This window comes from Microtus oregoni, unplaced genomic scaffold (assembly GCF_018167655.1).
Source record: "Microtus oregoni isolate MIOR12 unplaced genomic scaffold, Mior012 000150F_ref0000365, whole genome shotgun sequence".
Taxonomy (NCBI): domain Eukaryota; kingdom Metazoa; phylum Chordata; class Mammalia; order Rodentia; family Cricetidae; genus Microtus; species Microtus oregoni.
In genome coordinates this window covers 436,296-449,382 of record NW_024544800.1, presented here as the reverse complement: position 1 = coordinate 449,382, position 13,087 = coordinate 436,296, and the positions used below count along the sequence as shown (strand labels likewise).

General features: G+C 37.8%; 1 protein-coding gene across 1 annotated transcript in view; it reads left to right on the top strand.

Annotated features, from left to right (window-relative positions):
• The window catches only part of LOC121444962 (testis-expressed protein 11-like), a 301,690-nt gene that overhangs the window by 214,780 nt on the left and 73,823 nt on the right, over positions 1-13,087 (top strand). Inside the window, exons 20-23 of the mRNA XM_041646923.1 lie at positions 6,059-6,099; positions 7,275-7,361; positions 9,043-9,113; positions 10,396-10,512. Coding sequence (XP_041502857.1) covers positions 6,059-6,099; positions 7,275-7,361; positions 9,043-9,113; positions 10,396-10,512 — 316 coding nt within the window. The remainder of the gene's footprint in view (positions 1-6,058; positions 6,100-7,274; positions 7,362-9,042; positions 9,114-10,395; positions 10,513-13,087) is intronic.

The following is a 13,087-nucleotide window of genomic DNA, read 5'->3' as shown; positions in this document are numbered from 1 at the left end:
CTCCGCAGTCTGCCCCAGCCATGCAACTGTCAACCACATTCACAGGGACTAGTTTGGTTTTATGCTGGTTCCTTCCCTGGCCGGCTGGAGTTGGTGAGCTCCCATTAGCTCAGGTAGACTATTTCAGTGGATGACCCCATTATGATCTTGACTTTCCAAATAGATCTATATATGTTTTCCTTAGGGTTCACCTTATTACTTAACTTCTCTAGGATCATGAACTATAAGCTCAAGAAGCTATATCCTCTTTTTTAAACCAGCTTTCTCAGGCCCTACATGGAAATTTGAGAGCCTCATATGCCAAAATGCATATACTATTCTATCTAAAAAGGAATGAGTGTATTCAAGGTCATATATGTTTTCTTTGATGTTATTATATGTGAGTTTTATACTTTTGTTACTTACATTTAGTTCCATGGTCTGTTTTTAGCTAATTATTATAAAAAGAAAGGTCTATGTATGCATTATATATTTTGCACATGAATGTCTCATTGTTTCACTACTGTCTCAAAGAATACCTTTGCTCCTTTGTCAAAGATCAGTTGACTAAATTTATGAAGGCCTGCTTCAAGTCTCCCCACTTCCTTGATGAGAGATACTATAGGGAAAAGTATCTAGAACATAGTTAGGAATTGTGCTGGTTTTGTTGAGTGGTGGTTGTAGGTTCTCCTTTAGGATCCATGGCTTCACTAGCCCTGGGTATTTGGCTAGGTTTCCAGTGCCAGGAATGATTTTCCTCTTGTTAAGTGGGAAGTCCATTTAGAGAACTTTTGATTACCTCCAGAGTATGGATCACACTACTGCCATGTTGGTTGTTTGTTGTGGTTTCATTGTTGTAATAGCTGGATAGGTTTGCTGGTTGTTTCCCTCCTTAGGAAACGTTCATGGTACCTTCTGGGAGTCCTCAGGGAGGAGGCATTCAGGTCAGTTCCAGCTCAGGATCCTCTAGGTCCCTTGTCTGAAGTACATGGTGTCTTCAGCAATAGGTATTTACATTCCAACCGCAGTTTTTCTTCCCACCACTACTCTTGCCCCCCTCACCTTCTCCCAGCCACCCCCCATTCATTCCTTCCAATGGGTAAGGGCTCCCATGGGGAGTCAACAAAGTCTGGCACATTAATTTGGGCAGGACCAAGCCCCTTCCTCCGCATTAAGGCTGAGCATGGCATCCCACCATAGCGAATGGGCTCTCGCTCCACGGATAGATCCTGGTCCTACTGACAAGGTCCCTCAGATAGTCCAAGCTTCATCACTGTTACAGAAAAAAATACTGTCTTGAAGAGCCAAAAAAATCTTTCATTACTCTCCCACTCCGTCCCTTTGAGATACTTCTTAGTCATTTTTTCTTCTTTTGAGAACTCTTTCTATTCAGGTCCCAGGCTCATTTTTTTATTATTGAAAATCCATACAATATATTCCAATCGCAGTTTCCCTTCTTCTCTCCTCCCATATCCTCGTCCACCTTCCTATTCACCCAATTCCACGTCCTTTTCTCCTTCTCTTTTGAAAACCCACAGGCAAACAAGCAAACAAAAAACCCCCAAACAAACCAGAATATATATGAAAAATAAAAAAGCACAAAAAGTACACACTATAAAACATATAGAAACGCAAAAATCGGAAACCATAGTATACAAGAAAAGATCAGTAAGATTTTTAAAAAGTACCCAAACAAAGCAATATGAGACAAAATAAAACTATAACACCATTGGCCTCATTTTGTGTTGGCATCTACTGCTGGGCATGGGGCCTTACCCTAAGTGTGGTTTATGCACGCCGTGAGATTTCATTGGAGAAAACTAATTTTGCCTTTGCAAGCAGTTGACAATTGGAGATTGTTTTTTGGTTAGAAATGGGAAGATTGCTTTTTGGTTAGAAATGGGAACTGATGTTCAGTTCTTCCTCTCAACTCTGGAGCCCTGCCTGGCTTGAACCTGTGCACGTTGCCCCAGTTTCTGTGAGTTCATCAGTCTTGTTGTGTCTGGAAAACAAGGTTTCCTTGGAGTCATCCATCCCCTCTGGCTCTTATAATCTTTCCATCTCCTCTTTCCGCATAGCTCCCTGAGTTCTGAGGGGAGGGTTTTGATGAAGATATCCCATTTAGGACTGTCTGTTCCCAAGTGACTCACTCTTTGTACAGTTTGACTGTATTTGTTCCAATCTACAGAAGGAAGATGCTTCTCTAATGATGGTTTAGGAAAATACAGATCTATGGATGTAACAGAATATAATTGGGAGTCATTTTATTGCTATATTACTTTAATAGAAGAGTAGTATTTGGTTTTTTCATAGGCCTGTGACCTATCTAGTTTCAGACACCCAAGAAGTGTCAAGCATGGGCTCTGTCTCGTAGAATGAACCTTGAATCCAATCAGATAGTGCTTGGTTACTCCCACAATGTTTGTGCCACTATTGTACCATTGTAGCATGCAAGTATGTCACCACTGTAGATCGCAGGGTTTATAGCTGGGTTAATGAAGGCTCTAGAGGCAGCAATTCAACCTCTCTGTGTTCAGCATGTGTGTCCTGGTTCAAACCTTGAGTGTGGAGTTAGATCTGGCAGGGTGGAGAGGTTTGACATGGTGTGGGAGGCACCAATGGATCAGAGTGGGCAGGGTGGGTCCTGGGGGTATCCTATAGATTAGTTACTATTCAGGTAGCAGTGGCCTGACTAAGCTGAGGCATTGGACTTAGGACTTGGGATAGATCTAATGGGTTTTGGATGGTTCGTAAGGAAGAGGACTAGGAAGACTCAACTGGGTTAGACCTTGGAGAAGGATGTATGGGGTTTTACTGGGTAGAAAGGTTGGATGCAGCATGGGAGAGACTTGTTGGTTGGGGTAAGCAGGACAGGTCCTCTATCTGGAATTATTTTTTATTTCAAATTCCATTTGATCTTTGTTGATATAGGAAAGTACTCGGTGTCTATATATTTACCTTGTAGTCTGAAACCCTGTGGTGACTATTTATGAATTCCAGTATTTCAGGTGAGAGTGGGTAGAGTTTGGGGGAGCTGGTGGAGTCAGTTATTTTTATTCTCTAGAGAGCCAAGTCACCTGAGAACAAATACAGTTCCTTCACACCTCTCTGAATACCTCTCTCCCCATTTTATTGTCTTATGTAATAGACAGGTGTCTTGGCCCACTAAAAATATGACAGATAAAAAGTCTTTTGTTTACTTCCAGTGATAGGGATCAAACATGGGACCATGTGCATGTTAGACAAGTGCTGTCTCACTGGCTTACATCCTCAACTTTCCATTTAGACGGTTACGATAAAATATTCTACAACAGAAATTGCTTACAATTCTAAATGCCAGAAAGTTTACATTGGCAAGGCATAGATTCAATGTCTTTTGACCATTTTCTTAGAAATAGTCATGTTCTTATTTATTTTTTGTTTTTCTAAAGAAGTCTTTCTTTTCTTCTCCTTTAAAAGTTTTTATAGAGTACAGAATTCAAACTTGGTCATTTTTTTCTCTCTTAATATTTTAAATGTTTGACTCTGCTATCTTTTTTGTGAGGTTTTTGGTGTGGTTTGGACATGGGTTGAGGTCCCGACCTTTGTGATTGAAGTCTTGGCTCACAGGAAGGCAGTATTGAGAGATTTGTGATATGGAAGCAGGGCCTAGTCGGAAGTCCTTTGATCACTGGGAATGTATTCTCAGAGGGGATTGTAGGAATCCCAGTTTCTTCCCTCCTCCTGTATGATTTCCTGCTTGGCTATGTAAGCGCTTCTACATGCATGTGCTCCTGACTGGGGTGGTGTGATCTGCCGCTCCTGCCACACATGTCAGCTGTATGATAAATAGACCTGGTTTTAACACACACACACACACACACACACACAGAGAGAGAGAGAGAGAGAGAGAGAGAGAGAGAGAGAGAGAGAGAGAGAGAGAGAGGAGAGAGAGTCCTAATCTGATCATTTTATCATCTCTCCCATGTCTGTCTAATGCTGCCTCTGTGTCTTCAAATTACTTTTTGCCTTTTAGTATAATTTTCTATTTCCTCAAGAGACAGACATGATGTGTCAAGAACTGCTGCAAATATGCTATTTAGTTGTGTGGTGATGAGTTATTGGGGAGAGAAATAGTTCTACTATTTCCTCTACTCCCCCCCCCCATTTATATGGACACAGTGGCTTAAGTAAACTGGTTTTAGCTAGTTCCATTGAATCAAGCTCTGGAAATACACCCAAAGGTTAAACTCTGGTAAAGTAGCTTGCTTAGAGGACAGGTATTATTTTGAAAGAACACAACAAGGTGGCTCAGCTGGTAAAGGCTCTTGCTAAGCAAGCCTGGCAACCCTAAGTTTGCTCTCTGGATAAAGATGGAAGTATAGAACTGACTCCACAAGGTTGTCCTCCGCCCTTCAGACATGCACTGTGGCATTTATATCCACACACAGTAACAAGAAATAATTTCTAAAAGAGCATAGGGACTGGGGCAGTGGCTCATCCATTAAGAGCTATGGTGTACTTGTAGAGGACCTGAATTTGGTTTAACGCCCACATGGTGGATTACCATCCACAACTCCAGTTTCAGGGGGATCTGACACTCTCATCTGACCACCATGGACTCCAAGCAAAATATATTTTGCATGTGCATATATGCAAGCAAAGTAGTCATATACACAAAATAAAAACAAATATTTTTTAAAGAACATGGTATTTTGGAACATTTCAAAATGATTCACTTTCCCCATGCTTGCCAGAAACATGACAGGATTTTTCTCCAGTGCCTACTGTGAGTACCTGGCTAAGCAATGGAGCTGAATTTTGTAAAAGTGTTGAGGCCTCCTTTATGACTGGATCACCTTGTAGTTTTTAGCTCTAAGACTTGTCCAGAATAAGCATCCAGTGATTTGCCAACCATAATCCAGCTTTTCTAACTAAGGCTTTAGTTCCCCCCATCATTTCCAGGCCCAAGACTCTGCTCTGTGTCTCACTGTATTCACTGGCCCACCTCAGCAGTAACTTGCCCTTGTTCCTCACTACTGTTATGGAGTCAAGAAGAGTTGTTGATTTTTCAGTCTGTTCTGCTTTTTACTTGTTAGGTCAGAATATCCACTTCCAGTCTCCTAAAAATAGAATGGGAAGCCATAATCCTTTGCTAAAATTTCTTAACCCCTTAAACCAATTTAACAGAAGATTAAAAGATCAGGGTAAAAAACTTGACTTTGTCACTAACTGTGTCACCTCCTGTAAACCATTCCCTGCTATAAGGTGTGTTTCCTCAACTGTAGAATGGGGAGTTTGTATTAGATAAACAGGTTTTTTAGATGGCTTTCCACAGAATGATGGAAATTATGTGATATTTCCTTAAAGATGAGGTTCCAGTCCACCATCTACTCTTACTTCCCTCGGAGCACCTCCACTTCTTTTCAGTGCTGGAGACAGAATCTAAAGCATCTCATTTGAGACAAGTATTCTACCCCTGAACATTACTTTTTCTTAGACATTAGGCATCTATACAATTTTACTTAAGACAGAGATTCAAATCCCTGTCCTGAAACAAACAAAACAAAACAAAACACACACACACAGACAGAAAAAACAGACAGCCTGGAGAGGAGGTTCAGCAATTAAGAGCACTTGTTCCTGCAGAGGACCCAGGTTCAGTTCCCAGCTCACAACCACCAGTAACTGTAGTTTCAGAGGATCTGATGTGCTCTTCTGGCCTCTGTAGGTACTGCACACATGTGGTACATATACATGCATGCAGGCGAACACACATACACATAAAATACATAAACCTTTAGAAAGGAAGCAGAGCTTATAAATCCCAGAGGTCACTACCTGCTCCCAAATATGAAAGCTTGTCAGTTATTGAAATCATTCGCTGAGAATAGTAGAAATAGAGAGAAAAGTGTGAGCACACTGGTCTGAGTGACTGTGTCAGACAGCGGAGGGTATGTGCTGGAGTCATAGATTATCATTGAACTAGAAACTGTACATTTTGTCATTTTTAGCCCAATTCTCAGACACAGTGTTTCTTTCAATTATTTTCTACAGTAAAGGTTTAGTACATAAAGACTCCCTTTTCTTCAATTTTTAGAAAGAAAGAAATGGACAAACTTCTGACTTACTTGAACACAGGTAATTATGTCCTTACTATTTTCAATCCTTCATCTTGCCTCTATCCTCTCTTGAATTCTCCCAATATATTGAACATACTGACTCTAATATTTTAAACTTAATGTTCATTATTAATGTTTACCACAGGGAACTATTTTAGTTTTTTATCCACAAGAAGGGAAATGTTTGCCATTACTAACATCTACTTCTAAATGTGATTTTAGTACATTTTTATCCTAATTTGTTTTAAAGATACTTCCTTCCCTCCTGCTCACTTTCCCTCCCCCTCATCCTTCCTTCCCTTTTAATTTCCTGTCCTATAATTGAACATGTAAAAATGAACATGACGAATGAAATTCTCTGAGCACTGCTGGTTGTTTTGTGCCTTCTTAATCTAACTTGAATTGTTTGTTCTCTGATTTTGTCTATTTACACAAGTCAGTGTCATCTCCTCTCCTCTATCTACGCATAATCTTTCCTGGCCACTTCTATAAACTGGTATCTACAACACCACATTCTTTTTACTAGCACCATGCTTTATTTGGTGGTGTCCCTTCTACTCAAAGGATATGTCATTTCTGAGTACACCCAAAAGTCTGTATCTTAGAAACTTTAATCTACTTACAACAATAGTTGAATTTTATATTCAAATACAGGATTATAAACATAGCAAAATGACTCAAAGCCAAAGCTTTTCAAAGAAAACTTTACTGGTTGGTATTCTTTTTCTGAGAAGAGCATGTGGTGAGTAATAAATGCTTTCTTGTGGTGATAGCATGTTCTGGTTCTATATTATGCTTATTGTGGAAGCTAAGTAAATATTATGCCAGCCCACTGATACTATGAATTATTTTAGGGTGTTTTGTTTGGTGCCAGAGATTGAACCCAGAGATTCATGTATACTAAGCATCATTTTAGCATTTTACTTATTATTCCTGCTTTTTATTCTGTGTGCCTCAAGTAGTGAATAATTGTAATAATTAAATTTATAATCCTCTCTAAAGATATGTTTGTTCCCTCAAAGTTTGAGTTAATGCTTTCATGAAACATAGTAATGCTTTTTCTCGCTTGGATTATTTTTGATATGCAATTATATATATACAGAAATGAACCTTCTAGGTTCATACTATCTTAAAGGATGATTAAGAACTTTGCTAGCATGTAAGATAAATATCCCATTTTCCTATTTGATACAGCACTCCTGAAATTTTATCAGTGTTTTGATGAAGATCCTTCAACTTTGGATTCTAGAGTTAATGATGCCAATTGGTTCAGGAAAATAGGTAAAAGAAAATCTGTGGGCATTATACCATTCTATTATACCACTGGCTCTTTCTTTTGAACCTTTGGTATACGTATATAACTTGCTGAATCTTGGTTTCATTGTGTGTAAAATAGAAATGCATAATCTCTTATGTAGGATCATTTATTAAGGATTTTATATGAAAGAGTATATTTATCTCACACATAACAAAGTATTCCATACCAATTTTCTTTTCTGTGGAGAGTGATCAAAAACAAAATGATGAACTATAACTTTTATTTTCCAAATTATTTTCCTAAACCTGCTCTAGAAAGCGGAACTTATTCTTTGATGTGATCCACCAAAAATAAACTACATGCAACAATATGGATACATCTCAGAAACATATTGTTGAATAAAAAGAGCCAGACATTAAAGAGTACAGAATGCATGATTCAGTTTATGCACAGTTAGATTCAGTGTTAAAAATCCAATGGTGATCTGTTTAGGAGGTAAGGAAGAAAAACATTGAGGGGAAATGGGGTCAGTGTGCACTATATTCATGTGTGTAGAAGTTTCTATGACTTTATCATGCAAATAATATGAAAATAATTTTTAAAAATATAATCTGAAGAAAAGAATTAAGGTAGTGTTTACCATAAAAAGGGATCCTGGACTTGAAGGGAGCTTGCAGTTTTCTGGGAATGACCAAAATCTTTCTTGGTGTGGATATATGTTTATTTTATTACAGTTCATTAAATGACACAATTCATAATTGTGCCATTTTCTTTTTCTGGACTTTAATTAATGAAAATGATATAAAAATTACTGAGGCAGTTAAGGACTTAACAGTATCACAGAGTGAACTGGTTCTACATGAACCCTGTCCTGTTTTGTGGGATTCCTTGAGGATTTCATCTGGGCAAAAGGGCAAATAGTGTGAATTCTAAGAAATTTGGAAAATAAGTATTTTAAAATATATAAATATTTAATGACTTTGACCTTTTAAAAGTTTGAAAAGATAACGGTATTTTTATCACTCACCTTGTTTTACCTACTTGGGACTTTTACTAAACTTTGGAAAATAGAAAATGCTCCATAAATACTCTAAACATTGATTTTAGTAGATTCTGATCTTTCCTAAGCTTGAACTTCTTTTTTGATGACTTGGTGACTTTCAGTTACCACTTAGAGACTCTCTTCTTTGCATGTATTTTTAATTAATATATAATTACATCATTTCCCCTCTCCCCTTTCTCCCTCCAACCTCTCCCATTTTTCACTCCACAAACATCTCACTCCCTTTCAAATTCATGACCTGTTTCTTTGTTACTGTTACAGAGAGGTATGTGGTTAGAGAGATAGATTTACTACTGAGAATTCTTTTTGTATGTCTCAAACTTAAAAAAAAATTAAACAGTACCTCATTTGTCATTGATTTAGAATGGATGATTAGAAGTGATAGAAATCTCTAAATTTCTTGGCAAAAAGTTTCTCCACAAACATAAAGTCTAATTTCTTTTTCCAAAAACAAAATAGCTTATTTACCTATTTAATTTCATTTTAATTAATTTTAAACTTAAAAATTTAAGTAAAATATAATTAATCCCAAGAACCCCTTTTCTAGTAAATTAGTATTGAAAATGTTGACAGTAGAGATTATGGTGATATAGACTAAACAGTCAATTTTTCACAATTATAGTATTCATCTTAACTTTCAGCTTGGAACTTAGCTCTGCAGTCTGCTAAGGATCGGGAGACAATGAAAAACTTTTTCATGGTTTCCTATAAGGTAAATTTCATCACAAACATTACAGAACTATTCCATTCCCTTTGTCAGGACAGATCCAGAGTCCTATGTTAAAACAGAAGTCTCTTTAGAATGGGCATGCTCCAATGTTCCCAGCTACGAACACGTTTGGAAAGGTCACATAAAAACACCTGTCGAAATGTAGTATAAGTACCTGTGAACAGCACGGGTTGAAAAGGGAGATGAGAAGTTTGAGTGTCCTTTTTTTTCTGGAGCAGGTTCTATATGTAAGAATTTGTGAATTTATTATTCACTCTTAAGCACCCAAAAATAGTCATTTACCTCCAAATCAGACATTAAAAAGTTAGAAAGAGGTTCAAATACTGGTGGGGGAATGAAAGCAGAGGGGTTACAGAATATAACTCATCTGACAATTTGAGACCAAGTCAATGTTCTGAATTTTCGAGCTGGAATGAACTGAAGAGCACAGTTCCCTCACCTTAAGTAACCCGAGACCTAAGAGATTGGACAACTTAAATGTTATTTATTCAGTGAAGGTCATGATTGTTATCCCTAAATGTTTGGGAAGATTAAGCAAGTCTTTGGAGGACTGGGGATGCTTCTCAGTGGTGGAATACTTATCTAGCATGTACAAGGTCCTGGGCTCAATCCAATCCCAAGTACCAGTAAAAAAAAGAAAAAGAAAAAAAAGTCTGCAAGTTCTGCACATTTCTGTATAAATGCAGTTTTAATTAAATGGCATAAGTCCATTTCAGCTTTGACATTTGTGGTGATGCTTGTACAAGATTGGCGTGTAGAAATCAAAGTGGCTTAGAGTTTTATTATAGTTAAAAAGCTCAGAATTTCCGAAAACTAGAGGACAAGGTTTAATGATGAGGTTAAGTTTAATGCCTGTCAGGATTTGACATTGTCCTCTTCAAACATAACAATATAAGTACTGATTTGGGCTCTGTTCGGTACAAAGGAAAAACTACTTCCCAGGGGGAAAATCACCTATAAATGGCAGCATCACCCAAGAAGTAAATTGCTAGATAGGCATTCAGGGCCTAATGACAGTACTTGTCATTGAGAAAACAACTAAAGAAGAGAAGCTTTTTATCTCCAGGAAGGTACTAAAGACAATGAAAAGTAATATAAAATTAAAACTGTAAATCATTGTGATAGTCTGTATCATTTTTATGGCAACATGTGGTTTTCCTGCAGAATTTTCTCATTCAGACAAGACGTTGCTGATTTTGATTCTGATTGTGTTCAGCTGACAGAATTCTCCGCATTCATTGATGTTGTGGTTTTTTCTTATCAGCTGTCCCTTTTTTGTCCTTCTGATCAAGGACTACTGATTGCACAGAAAACATGTTTACTCGTAGCAGCTGCAGCTGATCTAGAGCAAGGAAGAAAAGCTCCAACAACTTATGAGCAGGTAGTGTTCAATCTTCAGAGAACAGCTGAGGGTTAAGTGTGCTGTTTGCTCTATTTATTTTCCCTGACACATTTATTTTTATTCCCCTTCAGAAAATCTTTTCCTCCATTCTATAAGTATTTTGATTTCAGAGGTTTATAATGGTCAATTCCTTCCTAAGGAAAGGTTACATTTGACTTAACCTCTTCTTTTTAGCTGCCCCTTCCCATGGACTAATTCCTAATCTGTTCTTATATTTATCTTCATTGTCTCTCTGTGGTTATATATATGACCAATCAAAGTGTTTCCTCTACTTTTGTTTCCTTTCACACATTTGCTATGAAAGAACTCATCTTTTTCTAGAGTTTTATAGCCAAGTGAACCGATTTCCTTAGCTTATTTTTTTCATTCAATTACATTTGCTTAAATATGTCATCATTATCTTATGTCTAACAAGGCATAAGATTACCTTTGCCTGAATTCCATGCTCAATTCCTTTCTTAATAGTTTTTATGATATAAGGTTTCAAATTATACACCATATGGCCTCAAACTCATGATAGTCCTCCTGCCTCATCCTCTTTAAGATTACAGATGTTAGCCATAACACCTACCTCCACTCTTTTTTTTATTGCTTTTATTGAACTATATACTTTCCCTGCTCTTCTCCCTTCCTCTCCACTTCCCTTATACCCTCTCCCATGGTCCCCATGCTCCCAATTTACTCAAGAGATCTTGTATTTTTCTACTTCCCATGTAGATTAGATCCATGTGTGTCTCTCTTAGTGTCCTCATTGTTGTCTAGGTTCTCTGGGATTGTGAATTGTAGGCTGGTTTTCTTTGTTTTATGTCTAAAAGCCACTTATGAGTGAGTACATACGATATTGGTCTTTCTGGGTCTGGGTTACCTCATTCAATATGATGTTTTCTAGATCCATCCATTTGCCTGCAGATTTCAAGATGTCATTATTTTTTCTGCTGTGTAGTAAGTACTCCATTGTGTATATGTACCACATTTTCCTCATCGAGGGGCATTTAGATTGTTTCCAGGTTCTGGCGATGACAAACAAAGCTGCTATGAACATAGTTGAGCACATGTCCTTGTGGCACGATTGAGCATCCTTTGGGTATATACCCAAAAGTGGTATTACTGGGTCTTGAGGAAGCTTGTTTCCTAATTTTCTGAGAAATCACCATACTGATATCCAAAGGGGCTGTACCAGTTTGCATTCCCACCAGCAATGCAGAAGTGTCCCCTTTCCCCCACAACCTCTCCAGCATAACTTGTCATCAGTGTTTTTGATCTTGCCCATTCTTACAGGTGTAAGATGGAATCTGAGAGTTGTTTTGATTTGCATTTCTCTGCTGGCTAAGGATGTTGAGCATTTCCTTAAGTGTCTCTCAGCCATTATAGATTCCTCTGTTGAGAGTTCTCTGTTTAAGTCTATACTCCATTTTTTATTGGATTATTTGTTCTTTTGATGACCAATTTCTTGAATTATTTATATATTTTAGAGATCAGAACTCTGTCTGATGTGGGGTTGGTGAAGATCTTTTCCCATTCTGTAGGCTGCCGTTTTGTCTTTGTTGACCATGTCCTTTGCTTTACTGAAACTTTTCATTCTCGGGAGGTCCCATTTATTGTTTATCTCAGTGTCTGTGCTACTGGGGTTGTATTTAGGAAGTGGTCTTCTGTGCCAATGTGTTCAAGTGTACTTCCCACTTTCTCTTCTATGCTACCTCCACTCTTAAACCTACCTTTTTAGGAGCTACCAGAATTACCATCTCCCACACACCTTCTTCCTTCTTCAAAGAAAGTTGTCCAGTCATATAATTATCACTTTCTGTTTGATTTTTAAGAATTAATGGGGCATTTCCAACCCACAATTCATTGGTTACATGCAGCCTGGGATAGCTATGAATGCAGCCCAGTGAAAAATTGTAAACGTACTTGAAACATGAGGGTTTTTAAATTTTTTTTTTCACTCAACCAAATGGTTCTCCAGCACAGCTTTGTAAATGACAATGTCAGGTTACAATGTCAAGAAGTCAAACACACCTGAGTTCTCTCTCTGCTTGGTTTCTCTTGTCTATAAAAAGAAAACACCTTAATTTCCCATACTTGTTAGGTTCTCATTTCTCCAACAGGCTTAAAGCTCATTTTGCTCTTTACCCTCTCTCTTCTGTTATTCACTTCTTTCATATTATTCTTTAAATTTAGAATAAACTCTCATCATATGTCTGTTTCTTGTGAGGTATTCACCATGGTATTTAAGCCAATAGAAAGCCTTTACTGGCTGGAGACTACACTAGGTGTCTAGGATTTCAGTGGAGCCCCTAGCCTTTCTCAGGGTGAGCTTTTAAGTACAAAAACCATGCTCTGAGTTGACATATTTCATTTACCAAGAATAGTTAACCAAAAGCATAACTATAGAAGCCAAAAAACAAGGCTAGTACATTTGCAGGCTTTCCTATTAACTGTGGACTTTGATGGATTAGATCTTTCTTTTAGTTTTGACAGGTAGTACTGTCTATGTGCTGAGTTTTATAGCCTGAATGGTTCTTTATGCATGGAGTCAGTTGTGCTAAGATCTGGG